Source organism: Rhipicephalus sanguineus, chromosome 10 (assembly GCF_013339695.2).
Source record: "Rhipicephalus sanguineus isolate Rsan-2018 chromosome 10, BIME_Rsan_1.4, whole genome shotgun sequence".
In the NCBI taxonomy this organism is placed as follows: domain Eukaryota; kingdom Metazoa; phylum Arthropoda; class Arachnida; order Ixodida; family Ixodidae; genus Rhipicephalus; species Rhipicephalus sanguineus.
The window spans coordinates 69,559,298-69,576,533 of record NC_051185.1 but is presented as its reverse complement, the minus strand read 5'-3'; the positions used below and the strand labels follow the sequence as shown (position 1 = coordinate 69,576,533).

Genomic DNA, 17,236 nt, shown 5'->3' with positions numbered 1-17,236 from the left:
AATCCCCAAGTATGTTCTTGTGAGATAGCAACATGAAAGTGTTTCTTTTCGCTAGGTTGATGAAGCACTGGTGGGGTCATATTTCATAGTTGTCTTTCTTATCAAGAATGAGGCTATGTAGAGGCCGAATTGTATTTATGTACATGATTTGGTGCAACCAAAGTGTTGCCGACAACACTTTACACGTGATAGGCAGAGATGCCATTTCCTCAGCCTCTCCTTCTCTTTCAACTTCTGTGGAAGGCCAACTGATGTGGCGGACAAGGATGTCCTCCCTTCAAGTCCGGAGTTCCAAATCTGCCTTGTAGATGTCGATATATAAGAACATCTGAAATTTTGGATGCTAAAAAGCTTCAGCGTCCGATTTTTCGGACTTCTTGCCCAAATTTCAGGCCCAAAACAGCATTAATTCAGCCCCCAACTCTGCCACATCTTTCATCTCCATGTTGGAACCAGCGTTTTCTTGAGTTAATACATTTGCGACCGTAGCGGAGCTTGAAAGGCAGCTTTGCCGCAATACGGGGGTGTGATGAGGTGAAGCATATTGAAAATCTAGTGACCACTTCCAAACGGACATTGGCAGTCTCTTGGCTAAGTTCGACCGTAACGGACTCTGAAAGGCAGCTTTGCCGCAATACGGGGGTGTGAGGAGGTGAAGCATATTGAAAATCTAGGGACCACTTCCAAGCGGACGTTGACTGTCTCTTGCCTAAGTTCGACCGTAACGGAGCTTGAAAGGCAGCTTTGCCGCAATACGGGGGTGTGATGAGGTGAAGCGTATTGAAAAATCTAGGGACCACTTCCAACCGGACTTTGTCTCTTGGCTAAGTTCGACCGTAACGGAGCTTGAAAGGCAGCTTTGCCGCAATACGTGAGTGTAATGAGGTGAAGCATATTAAAAATCTGAAGGGGTCACTTTCAACCGGACGTTGACTGCATTTGTCTTAGGGAAGTTCGAATAGTTCGAATAGTAAAATTTCAGTGCGAATCGAATCGAATAGCAAACAATATTCGAAAAATATTCGGAATTTCGAATATTCGCACACCCCTACTTATTACCTAACTTGCATCAATGCCTAAACAACAGAACAAAAAAGAGCAGAGTGAGGCGACCTGAAATCGATAAAGAGCAATCAATGTCTACAGTAATCAAGAATGACTTGCTCCTTGTTGCTGCCTTGACAAAGGAAAGTCTGCTTGTCGAAACATTGGCTACAGCGACACCTCCTGTTCAAGGATTTTTCATCTCTTAAAGCTTCCATCTTACCCTGAACTTCTGCCTTATTTGCCCCAAACGGTGCCGTAAAATTAACTTGCTTTTTAATCACAATGTCACAATAGGAAATGACAATCTAACGATCCCATGGTCTGTAACCAGCGAGACTGATACCTGCTAAGCCTGGCAGCTTATATATATTAAGCCCGCGCCTGATGAACCCGGCATCCCATAAGCCCTGTACCCGTCAAGCCCGGCGCCTGACAAGCCCTGTACCCGTCAAGCCCGGCACCCAACAAGACCTGCACCCGACAAGACCTGCACCCGACAAGACCTGCACTGGGCAAGCCTGGCACTCGACAAGCCCTGCACCCAATGAAATGCAATGAAGTCCTGTACCCAATAAAACCCGATGAAGTTCAGTACCCAATGAAATCAAATGCAAAATGAAAGCCAATAAAGTGCAGTATCCGGGAAGCCCAGCTGTCTAAGTGCCTGGAAGTCCTTCTGCATGCGGGATTATAACAGCTGCAAAATGACAGCAATGCTCACCATGTTGTTCATGCTGGCATGGAGCTGCCTGAAGGAAGAGGCAGCCTGGGCAGGTGGACACGACTCGATCATGGTGCCGACCAGACCGGTCAGCGCTTGGATGCGGGCATGCTTCTCCACTGTCTCGGGCAGTGCGAGTGCTCGCTGCAGCGCTGCCTTCACCTCGACAACAAGAGTGGCCTGAGTGTCGGGAGAGTGGTTGGCCGAGGCCAGCGCCGCCACCAGGACTCTGGCCAAGGCAGGGCTGTCCTTGTCGCCCGCCTTCTGGCACTGCGGAAGCAGGTTGTCCAGCAGGAAGCCCAGGGCAGTGATCTCCTGCACGAGAACGACGCTGTCATTCCAACTTCAAAACCTGGTATTGCCACTAATCTTCTGGACAATTTGGTGACACTGCGCCACTCGATGCTTCACTTTAGAAGTGCTCAAAAGGTAGTCACGAAGGGGAAGACAACAAGACCCTGATGTCTCGCCCTGCCCTCTGTTACGCATAGTCACCGTAGGAATGAAGCAGTCATTGTGACAAGTCCTAGCAACAAGCCATAAAAACAAGCAATTAACTGCGATTACACGAATGATACAGAGGCGTATCGTATTAAGTTTCAAGTGTATCGCATCTCGTGAAGGCAAGGTAGCTTGCAAGGACCTCAAAAGCACCAAGCAGGGCAGTTCGAGTTGCAATATGCGCATTTAGCGGCACGTGTAAACCAAACAGTGTCGTATAGCGAATTACGAGAACCCTATCACAGCAGGATGACAACCATCTAAGCAATCGTCCAGCGGTAACCGCTGCTGCACCGTAGGACATCAAAACAAACATCATGGCTGACAAAGCTGGGAACATGCGATTTCGTTTCACTGAGTACATTATGCACATTCAGAAAGCATTTCCTTATACTGTATAAACGCGTGTAAGGGCCGCACCCGTGTAAGGGCCGCACCCCGTTTTTTTGAAGTGCATATTCTAAAAAAAAAAAAAAAAAATCTGCGTAAGGGCCGCACCCACACTTTCCTCAACCAATACATATTCAAAATGGGCGCGCGCGTACGCTTCTAGGCGTAGTCGATAGATGGCGCAAGGAAACGCAACCATCATCATCGTCACCAGAGTATATATATGCATATATTTTTGGATTTTATTCGTGTTAAGATGTTCGTGAAGTGGGCTAAAAATTTTAACTTTTTTATTAGTATTCATAGACACGCCAACTAAAGGTTAAAGCAGGATTTTATCTTTTGCTTCTCACATCTTTATACAAACGCACTATCGGCGCTATCCATATCGGCATTAGCATCACCAACTTTGGCATGGCTGGCATGGCGTTCGTGTTGTTCGGTTTGTGCAGTTCAGCCAGCCATTTGCTGTAGTTTTCTGCACTGTTCGATGACCTTCGTGCTAGCTTGTTTTCTACACGGCGTTCACGTTTTGGCAAGATGGGCAAGTATCTGAATAGCTACACTGCTGGCTATAAGTTGAAGGTGATCAAGTATGCTCTCGAGCATGGGAAACGTGCCGCCGGCAGAAAATTCGACGTTGACGAGAAGTGTGTTCGACGTTGGTGTGCTCAAAAAGAAGCCTTGCGAAACACCAACAGCACTAAGCGCGCTTTCCGAGGAGAGAAGTGCAAGTTTCCCGATTTGAGAGAAGACTTGCTCCGCTATGTGACTGAAGTGCGGAATGATGGTCTTGCACTCACAACGGACATGCTGCGTGTGAAGGGACTAGCCTTGGCGACTGTACTTGGGTGGATCCTATCTGCATGGAGCTCGGTGTCGGCGGACATTGTGTCCCGAAGTTTTAAAGGGGCCCTGCAACACCTTTCTTAATTATATTGGAATAGTCTCATTATTGACGTATGACTCTTCACGAGTCATATGCCGCAAAAATTTTTCGAATCCGTCAAGTCTAAGTGGTACCAAATTATAGAGATCACGTTCCGCAGCTTTCGCTCTCAACTCAACGCAGCGAGCGCGCGGAAAGCTGCGCGCGGCGTGAGGGGAGAGAGGGAGGGCGGAGGTGCGAGGAGGCGACGTCAGCGCCGGCGGCATTTTTTTCATTTTTTTCTCTCTGGCGTCTCGGCGCAACCACGTGGTCTGTGCCGCCACTTCTGGTCGGCTTGCGTCGTTCTCGTCGAGCGGAGTCGATCGCACTGTGTATCGCGTGTGCTTGAAAACTGCGCGTCGGTTTGGTAATGTTGGGTGTGCACCTCGAACGCCGTAGTGTTTTCATCACTTTGCCAACCATGGAAGCAAACGTGCGCGCTCGTTTGGAACGAATGACAGCTGAGATCGGTTTCGACTCATACTCCGATACACCGCCTCGTAAGACGGCACTGGCAGACGACCCCGAAGCGCCGCCATTATCGGACGCCAGCATTGTTATCGGAGACACGCTGCGCCCGTGCCTCGGTCGGTCGTGAGAACGTGCCGACGATGCAGTTCTCAGCTGACGAGGCAACACTCGAACGGCTGCCACTCTCAACGGCAACTGGCGATGGTCAAAAGCACAGAAATATTCACGTTTTCGGCACTGCGCATGGCGAAGAAAATGGAACCACGCAACTACGAGCAGACGAGCTGTCGGTGAGACCGGAAGCGCTAATATTAATGTTTGTTCGGTGTTTTTAACGCGATAACATAATATAAACGTACATATTATCTACTTATTGAACTCAAAATTAACAACGAAAGTAATAATGAGGGTGTTATCGTGATTATAACATCAGCCAATGGTGGAACTGTCGACAATCGCGTCATATTTTGCGGACTAATACATCATTTGTCGAGAGAAGAGGGAGCGATTTTCAGCTGACTGAGAATTTATTGTAAATTCCAGGCCGTGCGCATCGCTATAATATTTGGCTCGCGTGTTCTCGAGAGCCTCGACTACCGATCGGCAGCGCTTTTTGAGCATGCTCGAAAAGTGTTGCAGGGCCCCTTTAAAGTCGCCGGGATATCTAACAGCTTGGATGGCATGGAAGATGACTGCTTGTGGGGTGACGGCGCTTCGCAGCACACCATCTCATCTCGGACTCCCAAGTCTGAGGACTCGCCGAGTGACGACGATTGAGCACGTATGTCGCAAGAAATGTCGTATACTGCAATAAACGCTCTTCGTTCGCTAACTGGTGCGTTTTTACTTTTAAAAAAAATGTCGCGTGTATGGGCCGCACCCTGAAAATTGGCCCTCATTTCTTGAAAAAAAAAGTGCGGCCCTTACACGCGTTTATACGGTAATAAACGAGACAAGCACTAGTGAGTTCCTTGATTCACGGTGTTAACGTAGCCAGGTAAATTTTTAAGAAGCAGACATGGTGGCATACGGAGAATATGCATTACACCAAGTTAGTACGATACATATTAACCTTATTTACACAAACGAAGCTATCACAAAATCCGAGCAGGCTGCTACTGTTAGTCGCAGTGCAAGGATTCTGCTTCGCCCTTTTCAGCTTATCCCGTATCACAGCCATGAGCCCACCATGGACTATTCAAGCACATGATACTGCAAGAAGTGGAACATAGGTTGGGCCCTCCTAACATTAAATCTTAAAAAAAAGAGAGAGAGAGAGAGAGGAATGATTCGAAAGGCAAAGAAAATAGGGGGAAAAACAGTGTAAAGCAAAGCAGCTACCCTAGCCTAGCAATCACGACAAAAAAAGAAATGCAAAATGGTACCACCCTACAGTGCCGCCACTGATAATCGCAATGGCAATGGAGGCTATTGACTTTAACAGCCGATTGTTGCAAGACTCCCACATTTTTTCTGCCAATGACTGGTATATAAGACAAGGCTCGATTTTTCGTTGCGGTTTAAAAAGAAAAAATTCGACCTATATTCCAGTTTTTATGGTAAGCGGACAAGCCAGCAGACCACTGACCTCCGGGACGAGCTCCGTCTGGCCCGCAGTGTAGACGTGATCGGCGACCATCCGGGCACACGGGGCGTACGAGCGTACCAGCTCCGCCAGAAGCCGGCACACGGCTGACTTGGGCAGCAGGGGCAGGCTCTTGTCTTCCTTGGGGGCCTGACCAAAAGGACGGCTTGACCCTGCAGGCCCCACACCCTTGTCCTCCGCTCCGCCGGACGGGTCCAGGTTGGGCACGGGCTCCTCGTCCAGCAGGTCGGCACCACTGCCCTCACGCACGAGGTCGGCAGGCACGGTGCCTGCGCCGCCACCTCCGCCACCTCCGCCGCCTCCTGCTCCTCCTGCTGCTCCATTGGAGGCAGACGGCGGGCTCCCACTGGGGTCTGTTGATACCTCTGCTTGACCTACAGGAAAAGACCGTCGCAGGAGGCAAGCAGCTACAGCCAAATGAACATCCGTGTTTCAAGGTGTCAGACAGAGCTACAGTAGGACTCAACTCGAGGGGACCTTGGGATTTTTTTTTGAATTATCAGAAGTTCTATAGATGCGGCTCAAGCAACAGACCAACTAGAGTGGCGATGTTTATTGTTTTTTTTTTTATTGTTTACTGCCTCCAATATGATTGGTTTTGTACTTGTATTCTGCAACCCTGCTTATTCCTCAGTAAATAGAACTCCTGTTCAATGGAACATATTTTCCTGGTCTCTTCAGGTTCTGTGTTGGTAGGCATGCCTCTGGCGTTCTCTGCATGACTTCCTTCTGTCACTACAGTAGACTCTAAGTAATTCAAACCCCGATTCAAACTTTCGGTTCACTCAAACAAACCTTATATTTTTGGTCGGCCCACTATGTTTTCAATGGAGAGTAGACTCTCACAAATAAATGTCCTGCATACACTCCTTTAAGGCTGCGCGGGGTGAAGGGGGAAGAGTGCCAGCATTGGTGGACCAATCCCACGAGGGAGGGTTGAAATGGGACGGATGCGTGTTGGTTGCGGGTCTCGGAGGCTGGTGTGTCTCTAGTTGCCGAGAGGAGAACGAGGTGGTGCGAGTGTGAAGTGAGAAGTGAGGGCGCGCGTGTGTGCCCAGGAATACAAGAGGAGAGACGCAAGGAGAGTGGAAATGTGGCATGTGGTAGAAAGGCGTGGGCTTAGAATGTGTTGGTCTATCGTCGATTATGAGAAGGAAGGGGAAAAGTAGTTGTACACTCAGACCTCGATATAACGAACACAGATATAACGAATTATCGGTTATAACGAAGTAAATGAAGAATAGTCTTGTCATAGCTAGTGTTACAAATCAACGTTTATAACGAATTTTCGGATATAACGAAGTTATTTTCGTGGCAGATGTGACTGTTATAATGAGGTTTGAGTGTATCTTGAAGTCCTAGACGTCTGGTTCACCTGCGTCCTCGGCACCTTTGGTTTTTGTCATTCCCTTACTGTGCTCATCTCTGACGTGACTGAACTTTTCAGGGTGTCTACCGAGTTGACTTTTCTAAATTCCCTGAGTTTTCCAGGTTTTCCCTGAGTGTTTTTGCTAAAATTCCCTGAGTGAAGCAGAACTTTGTTTTATGTCAAGATTGGTAGAGACCATATCGCTCGCTGATGTCACTCTCTAATACGCGCGTTAGAAAAATAAAAACGACTTAATCCCATTTGAATAGTACATAGAACAGTTAAACCTCAATATAGCGAAGTTGGTAAAAGCGGCAACTCACTTCGTTATATCGAAACTTCGTTAAACTGAAATTCGACCTCTCATGCAAGGCATAGTTACTGAAGGATTAATCTTAAACTGAAAATGTCACAAGAATGCTCGACTAATATGGCAACATGAAAAAACCTTTTTTTATTTTTGGCGTGACAAAAAAAAATCAATTTTGTTGAGCCTGGGGTGCAGCAATCACAGTTAGATGCCTTGCCAGAGTGTCACATGTAAATACGAAACAAATGCGGGTTCAATGCACTGTGGAATTTCGCTTGTTCTGCTGCTGCGGGTTGTCAAGTCCTCGCGCGTTGCCCAGAGCAATGCAACACCTTTGCTACCATGTTGCCCAGCCGAACCATATGCTCTCCACGAACGCAAAACATCGAAAACCATCCCACATTAGAAAAAAAGAGTCACAGTTTCACCGCGAGAGTAAAATAGTAAATCCGATAGCAACAAAGAGCAATTTTGTATGAATATAGGCTAGCAGCTCGCTCCTCCAGGAAACACAGCCGCTGCACTAAGAGAAGTGCCCTATCTATGGCTCAGGGGCGGATTCAGGTACCTAATAGGGGGATAGCGGCTTGGGCTAGTTGGTAGGTCATGACAATTATTATAGCGCAAAGCAAGACGAAGACAAAAAGGTTCACAAAGACGAGCGCTAACTTCCAACTGGGTTTATTGTGCAGAACACGAAAATATATAGGTGGCAGAACCACGTGACTGAATATGAGCAATGCAAAGAATACCAAAGACATACAAAGAAACCAAAGAAAACATCAAGGAAAAGCAAAAAACAAGAAAACAAAAAAACAAAAAAAAAACAAAAAAAAACTATCACTAATAGGGGGGGGGGTACAAAGGCTAAAGAAGCCCCCGCTCAGCAGTGCATTTTGGTAGGTCACGCATATTTACAACAGCCCAGAGGGGATTATGGCGGTGCCTAAGAAGCCTTCGTTGTAAATGTGCATAGGGAAGCAGGAAAAGCTAGAGCGATGAGAGAGGTAGAGAGCAGGAACAAGATTCTCTTTACCCCTTTTGGGCCGTGGCAGGTAAAGCAACCTGAAAAAGGGGGCAAACTCAACAGGCAGTCTGACAAAGGAGGTGGACGACAGGCACTGAAGGGAGGGGGCGGGGGCTGGCTTAAGGAGGGGGGGGAGGCGATCGCCGCTACGCTGCCCCTCCCCCTTCTTTGGATCCGCCACTGCTATGGCTTCAACGGAAGTTTTGCAATTAGAGCACAACACCTACAAAGGTATGAGCAGTCTGCTGATCCCTACTAAAGATACCGCGGCGCACGCGACCACGCCCGCTGGTACAAAGTACGCACTTCCTGTGGGACTCACGCAGCGCTCCCCCCCCACCTCCCCAACCCGCCGGCTCCTATCTCCATGTGCCCATCGCGCGAACGAGACGGTCGGCTCGTTTCATCTCTGCTTAAGCCCTGTTCGTCGGCAGCGCTCGCGCGCTTTCACTCGCGCATGGAGCATACAACGCGCGGGGTGATGTAATCGCGATTTGGACTTGATAAGGAAGATCATGGCGAAGGCAAAAAATTCGCGTCGGAGTGTCTATATAATTGCTATCGCAAAAAAAAAGCAATAAAGCTGCGGGCTAAGATCGCATGAAAGCACGGCAACAGCCTGAATTACGACACATCCGATTACGGTGTAAACGTTACTGTTTTCCGATATCGCGCGCCGAATCAAGCAAATGGGACCCGTGCTGGTGTCGCGAATTTCGGTCGCCGCTATGCCTTGGCTCTGAAAAGTTTTGTAATTCGGCTTTGTAGCAAACATCCACGTGGTGTGGCTGGTAATAGCGAGCTGCAGCCCCCAAAAATATCGGTCGACTGCCTAAAACTTGTTTCAGCAGTGCCCTCATCGGGAAAAAAGAAAGAAAAAAGCTTTCACTTGCTGTCAATGGGCCCGTTAGTTACGCTAGCTCTCGCCTGGAAATTTATTCTATTCTTCACGGAGTCCTAAATAGCATCTTTGAAGCTCGGGATCAGAGCGAGTGAGCTCTCCGAGAACAGCCAATAAGCGTCTTTTTTCTCGCCGATCGGGATGGCTTGCCAGATACCAGCCTTGTCGAAGACATCCGCTTCCTGAACGATAGCGATCGCTTACAAGATAACTCAAGCTCGTTATCTCTACTGCTACCGCTTCTACAACTAATCATGCTTGTTACTTGACACGCGGCGATAACAAAAACACCATATCGGGCGCTAACGCACAGCACGCGCGAGAAAGAATACAGAACTACACCGCGTAGTCACAGAACACCCTGACAACATTGCGCGATACGATGTGTCGTGGTTCATGGTTCCCGCATCCCACGCATTAGCCGGGTTCTCTCCCACTTCACCGCTCCGAAGGCGATGACAGCATCGAGGTGCGCCACTTCCCCGCAGCCGCAGCGGCCGTTCTATTTGAAAAATGCGTTCACAAAATATCAAACCTGCGATACCGTGACTTTCGTTGCCTTTCAATAAAGTTACTGTGGATTCTCCCTGATGGGAGCACAATTTCCCTGAGTTTTCCCTGAGAATTTCCAGACTACCCAAAATCCCTGAGAATTCCCGGTTTTCCCGGTTTTCCCGGTCGGTAGACACCCTGACTTTTGCAAGTCGCCCAGCTCATCCCTTTGTTCATTCAACTCAATGACAGCTCAGTCAGCAACGAAGACAAGCAGCGACTACCCACCTTCCTGAGGCTGTGGAGTGGGCAGCGGGGTGGGCAGGACGTTCAACAGGTCGCTCATCACTTGGGCCACCACGTCACCCACCGAAGCCGTGGTTGTTGGCCCTTTGGCTGCGACGCACTTGAGGATCTGCACGGCGTTGCTGCTTGTGTACCGGCTTTCTTCTTCTTCGGCTGCAAAAGAGCAAAGAACAATGCCCTCTTGAGATGCAGCCAGATGGAATTTTTTTCGGCAGCTAGATGCCCTACGTCAAACTGTCCACTTATTTTGACGTAGCCAGTGAGTTTGACGCCATCATACAGACCGCGTTAAGATCACTCTTCACTTTCGATAGCTTCTGCCATGTTTGCGACATTAAGTGCTCATGGCACTAAGTTTTACTCTTTGCCTCAGCCAGTGCCGAGGAAACTGTATCCTCTATATCAAATAACCATGTAAATCTAAATAATAAGACTGATGACTAAATTAATGAGACTTTACTTTTGTACAAGGTAAAAACAGCGTGAAGGAGACGCAACACAAGCGAAGGAACACACAGGACGAGAGCTGTGTTGTGCGTTCCTTCACTTACGTCTCCACGCTGTTTTTACCTTTTACAAATGTGTGACCAACTAGCCCAACAAACCACACTTCTGGGGCTTTAATGTTTTCATTTTAGGTGTTAAATGAAGGTCCAGTACTGCAAAATTCATCAGAAGGAACACAATAAAAAGCCTCAGCGCATCCTAAATAATTTGTTACAAATTACTTTACTGCAGCCGATTTAGGTTTCATTCCCAAATACAACATAGACCGCTTATAACGTAAGTCGCCGGAGTCTCGAATATGCGCACTATAAGCGGTACCGCACTATAACCAAAACAACATTTTTGAAAGGTTGCACGTGTGCAAAACATGACCAACAGGCAGGCGCGCGATTCCGACTATCGAGGCATGCGACTGGGACGTAAGTTTGCATCTGCTTACATTTGAAAATGTTGAACGGTTAGCGTCCGCGGACCCGCGGTGCCGGCACGGGAAAAATGCGCCGTCACGGGAAGTCGCCGCGGTAACACACTGCGCGTGCGCGATGTCGAAAACGGTGGCGACCACAAACCAGCACTCGAGTGTTTCACACGCACGCCCGCGTTTTCGTTAAAGATGTAAGTCACCCCTTCTAAATGCAACAACTGCAAAATGTTTCATTGACTCGGCACCAAACCGCAACTTCTGTAGTCCGCGGCCGCCGACATGGCAGCTAGCGCTTGTTAGGCCTAGCGTGCGCGTTGCAACTTGGCATACCGTCGCGAGAAGCTTGCCCTAGACAACACGGGGATCGGGCGTAGAAGAAATCGCACTCGCGAGCTAAACCCGAGGGCATCACGCGTGAAACGAAGTTTCGCGGTCGGGAGAGCAGACGCGGCAACTATCCTGAAAAGGTATTTCAAGCTTGTAAGTCCGCCTGTTGATGGCAAAGGCGAAAGCTCAATGGCGTCTCAAAGCATTGTTACTTGCGAGGGAATCGAGGTTGCACGCGCGATATCTGCGCTCGCGGGTGCCCGTACGTAGCGGAGCGCGCATGTCAAGCGGACGAAGTAGAGGGGGCAAAGGCTTTTCCGTCGGCCACGCAACCTCTCCCCCTCCTCACACCACGCACCCGCGCCAAGCTGCTGCCTCCCACCACCATCCCTTTTCTCTCCCCCCGCTCCTTGTTCGTTTGTTCCGCGTCCCCTCCTCCTTCGTAACGCCGTCGCCGCGCTCTCCCCCGCCGGCGCATCTCCGCTGAGAAGCACGCTCGCTCCCTCGCATCTCTGAGAATGTTCCTGCAGCCGCATTATAACCGGTCTTTCATCTCGGGGGACTGCACAATAAGCAGTATGCGTATACAGTCGCCAACCGATAAATCGGACACCGATAATTCAGACATGCTCGGTAATTCGGACAGTCGCGCGGCACCGCCGATGATCCCATAGAAGTAATGTGTAAAGACGACTGATATTTCGGACAGCTGCGAGATCTACATTCGATATTCCAGACCCTGTCCGAGACTACCGCGCACGCCGAATCGCCAGCCATTATCTCCTCCGGCACCCGTACCATACAAAGTATGGCCTCAGAGATCAAAACGAAAGCTAATTGGTGATCTATGAGGCTCTATTTCGATCGCTACTTTATGCCTCAGATTTGCGATTGAAAATGTTGATCTTGGAGGCACTGGTCAACTGTGGGAAATCGTATCGACATCGCGAACATCCTACATTTCGTTTCCTGTGCTATCGCCGCCATTTTGTCGAATGCGTCTGCGGTAAAGCGTTCTGCGCGCGCGTTCATTTTTATCTTGAGACTTGCTTTATTTTACGCTTTGCTGTCTCAAAAGATCTGAGCTAAATGGTGCTAACGGTGCCCTCACAGCCAGCGCCGAAGGCCGCGCCGACGACAACGAAAGGCGGCAGATACATTCAACTGCCGATTTTTCGGACATGCTCGTAAATTCGGACGCTTTCGCGGCACCATCACCAGCCCCATAGACGTCAATAGTCAAGAACGTCGGAAATTTCGGACGCTAAATCTCTTCGGCGTCCGATTTTTCGGACTTTCTGCAAAAATTGCAGGTTCGAAAGGCAATAATTGAAGCCCCCACCCCTGCCGCGTCTATCATCTCGTACGTTCGAACCAGCGCTTTCGCGAGTCGACCTGTTTGCGACAGCAGCAGAGTCCGAAAGTCAGGTTTGTCGCGATGCCGAAGTGTTATGGGGTGAAGCGGACCGGAAATTCAAAGGGGCCACTATCACGGCGCCGTGCGGCGATGTCTTTACGGATAAGCAGTGGAAATGCACGGAGGTATGATGGCGGCAGGTGGCAAACGCAAACATACGGCTCAATCGCTGACAAGCCTTACGATAAGCATCTTCAGTCAACTGCTCGATAGTGCATGTGGCCTGGTGCAGTTGCATGCGTAGTGCAGGCGAGAACCCAAACGCGCCGCGCCGCCATTCATGCTGCCTCTTTGTGCGACCGCTAAGTGCGCCGCATAGACGCGTTGCCTTCACGAACGAAACCAGCTCGTCATCGTACAGCGATCACATCACACAGGCGGAGATACAGGTGGAGTTGGTTGCACGTAAGCGGAAGTGCGGGCAGCAACGCATTGACAACTTTTTTTCGGCCACCGGGACCTTGAAGTGTCAAATAAAAGTATTTTTTTTGGCGCATTCGTTTTTTCGGACATTTGATAATTCGGCCTTATTTACGTTCCCCGTGGAGTCCGAATTATCGGTCGTCGACTGTACATGGAGTTCTATGGCAGGGTAAACGGGAGTCAGAAAAGACCGCATTATAGCCGGTACTGCACTGTAAGCGGTTACGTTATAAGTGGTCTATGCTGTATTATGTTGAATCGCGACATGATGACCAAGAAGGTGATTATGCCAGAAAGACATTGTGGCAGTTTGAAGCTTGATCTCAGTATTATCCTTTCTATGGTTTTGAGGCCCAGGACTGATTTTATGCAAAAAAAATGAAAAGTCATCATGTCAGCGCTCCTTTAAATCCCCATTAGAAGTTATTGCAGCCCCAATAAACTCCACACAAAGCCACTCCACGTTTCAGCAATGGAATGACATAAAGAAGGCTTGAGCAAGAGATAGAGGAAGATGAAGGTGCTCACGTCTCTTGGACATCGGTAAAAGAGAGATGCGGAGGACGTTGGTGGCCACCTCCTGGAAAAGTTTTGGATCACGGCATGCAGCCGGACCCAGCACCCGCAGCACGTAGTGAAGCTCCTTGGAGCTCACGGGACTGCCCCCTGCTGTTGCCATGGTGCGTGCAACCTGCAAGAGAGCAGTCACACATAGCATTCAGTTTGACTGCCAATCCAGCTCCTGTCCGAACGCGTCAAAGCAAATAGCTTGCCACACGCTGACAGATGCACAAGCTGGCCACCCCATTCTAAGATGTCAACACAGTAAAATATCAGGCTTCTGCACTACATTTATGTATTACAATATGCTACATGTGTTGGTCACCAGTACTGAATCTTTGCATACCTGAAGCTGCACTGCAACACAACGCATGTCAGATTCACACAGCTGTCAAATGCTTAGTCACATCACCATCATGGCACCAGTGCCTGTCACAAAGTGTTTTACCACATACTTCAAAAGGGAAACCTTTTTTTTAGTGTGCAAAATGCTTGAAGAAAAATGGTTTTCCTTGTCAAGTGTGTTATACCAACCAGCCCAAGCAGCCACCTTGTTGGCATGTTTTACCACCCTTCTCATCAAAAATGAAATGCTGATGACGTTAAAGGGGCCCTGCAACACTTTCAGCATGGTGAGAAAACGCTGCCGATCGGTAGCCGAGGCTCCCAAGAACACGTGAGCCAAACATCATAGCGCAGCACGCGGCCCAGGATTTACAATAAATTCTCAAAGTCAGCTAAATATCGCTTCCCCTACTCTCGACAAATGGTGCTATTGACTCAAAATCACTGCCTCACTGACACAAGTTCCATGCCATTTGCTGGTTTGAACATGGCGCACTCGGTAGTAACTGCGGCTGCCGCGAGAGGCCGCCGATTGCCTGCACGTGCAAGATTGCACTGAAAGTACGCCGCGCATTCGAAGAAAACGAAAAAGTGCTGAAGGTCATGAGGTGCGCATGACGAACCTTCTTCCCTCGTGCCATCCCTCCCTACTTAGCTTCCAACGCTTTCTTCGGTACAAGAAAAGAGAGAAAGCAATTACAGCATGCGACAAATCTTTGCTACTCCGCTCACACTGGACCGATTCTAGCAACTTTTGCGGCAGTCGATTCGTGAGGCAATAAGCTCTTTTAGTGAGGCCATTCCATGGCTACTTGGAAAAGTGTTGCAGGGCCCCTTTAAGGGGGGAGGTGGCGATCGAAAAAAACTTTTTTGTTCGTTGACCTAGAGTAATGAAATTTGGCAGGCACACTGAAGAGTGTCTCAAATAGCTATATACAGTAGAACCCCGCTGATACGTTTTTGAAGGGACCGTAGGAAATAAACGTAAGAGACGGGAAACGTAAGAGCCGAAAAACAGGAAAAACGGCGAAATATTTAGTGGTACAGAATTTTATTTCAATTACGAGCAGCACGAAAATTGGCGCGCTCAGCCGCGATCTAGTCGATGGATAGAAACGCGGAGCTTAGGACGGCCTCATCCACAGAAATGTAATCAACGTATGTGATTTTTTTAACACCAACAGCTGTAGGCATGAAAGAACTAAGCACACGCAATCACGACCGGCGCGGCGAGTCCGACCGCGAACCGCACGCACGACCGTGCGAGCTCCAACCAGCTCGAACTCCTCCCGCTCTCCGACAAATAACGATGATGATGAGTGAATGCCAATCTCGAAGGCCTTGCTTTCGCATGCAATTACGTCATACACGCCATGTTTGTGCAATACAAATCTCAAAGGCTATGCTTTTGTCAATAGTAAATGCCAATCTCGAAGGCCTTGCTTTCGCGAGCAGTTACGTCATAGACGCCATCTTTGCAATTTGAATCTCGAAGGCCATGCTTTTGTTTGCATCAATTGAAAGATTCTGTTGCTTGCGCCTCTCATGCGGCTAATATTACGGTCAAACGAGGCGAAGCTGCGTGAAAATGCACCATGGCGGCTCTCTTTGGTAGTCACTCGGTCGGCTCCGAGCGCACTTCGCGACGTATCATACGGGAACGGTCCGACAGTTAAGACGTAACAGCGGGGTTCCGAATACATTGTATCCTATGGGAGCTATGCCGGGACCGGCGGAAAACGACGTAACAGCCGGGAAAACGCAGCAGTGAGGAACGTAACAGCGGGGTTCTACTGTATGAAGTTTCATTGCGATATCTCAAGTAGTTTTCAAATTACACTATGTTACATAATCTGATGACATACTCTGCTGGTGAAAAGCCTAGCATTGTAACAAAACATGCCAGGAAGGTCCAAGTGGTTTTGATCTTTACTCAAAAGAACACTACACAGGATGACATTATTAAAAAATTGTCTATTCCTTTTAGTTTTTTTACAAATAACATCCCCATCAGCTTCATGTATTGCATCAGAACTTCTCATGCACTAATTATCACATACAAAAAAAAACTATGCCCTAAACAAGGTAAAGAATAATGTCATCCTGTCAACAAGACTTCAAGGATTAAAAGAAAAAAAACTGAATCAAAATCTGTGTAGTAGTTGCCAAGATATCTGCTCCACGAGCTGAGCAACATGCCAAAAAAACAGTACAGTGGAACCTCGTTAATGCGTACCTGCCGGGAACGCCGCATAACTACGCACTAAACGGTAGTACGCATTAAAGGGACACTAAAGGCAAATAACAATTTATGTCAGAGTGAAAGCCCAATGTATGACAACTTCTAAAACGGCAATATTATCAACAGCAGTGCACTACTTACCGAGAAATTAAGCTAAATGTATCACATGACGAGCGCCACGAGTGGGACATTTTCGAAGTGATCCCGATGACGTAGGGAAGTCGGCCTACAATAAATCACTAGCAATCAAACTAGCAGCAGTAAAAAAAGAACATTCCGAGCATCAAAAGACGTAATAAAATGCTGTTTGTTCGTTTCCGCTTGATTCATGGAAAACAAAACCTCCGTGGCGTGGGAACGGCGCGCGTGGTTCAAAGGTTCCGTTTTCGCCTAACTGTGCCTCGCTCGTTTCAGTGGTAGTTTCGGGATCGCGTACTGCCGTGCGTGTTTTGCGCGCTCGTGAAGGTCGCTCTGACAGAAAGTTCGACAAAATGCCGCATGCGTGTGATATTGCCGGATGCCCGAATGGTGCACAACGCCAGTGCTGCAGCAAGGAAACCGGTGTGTCTTTTCACTGGGTGCCGCGGAATGAACCCTTACGCTCAAAGTGGTTTAGTGTCATGCCATTGCGCCAGTGTGCTAAACAGTCAAAACCTCTGCGTGTGTGCTCGCTGCACTTTCGTACTGAGGATTACGAGACCAACCGCAACTTGGTGACGGCTTTGAATGTGCCCATCCGAGCAAGTCTTTGCCGCAGCGCCGTTGTTGCTACTGTGGGTCCCGCTACTTCCGCTCGGCTGCTACTAGTGTCGGCGGCCGCGCAGTAAAAGCGGGCAACGTTGGGCATGGCAGCAGTGACGTATGAGAGTCGTATTTTCAGGCGGGAGATTTGAATCGCGCTAACGCGATGCGGACCACTAA

The 17,236-nt window shown here is 48.7% G+C and overlaps 1 protein-coding gene across 1 annotated transcript in view; it reads right to left on the bottom strand.

The window, feature by feature from the left end:
• LOC119372094 (E3 ubiquitin-protein ligase HUWE1-like) overlaps positions 1-17,236 on the bottom strand; it is a 172,264-nt gene that overhangs the window by 64,626 nt on the left and 90,402 nt on the right. The window contains 4 exon segments of the mRNA XM_049420112.1: positions 1,769-2,083; positions 5,647-6,038; positions 10,052-10,222; positions 13,696-13,858. Of these exon segments, the coding sequence (XP_049276069.1) occupies positions 1,769-2,083; positions 5,647-6,038; positions 10,052-10,222; positions 13,696-13,858 (1,041 nt within the window).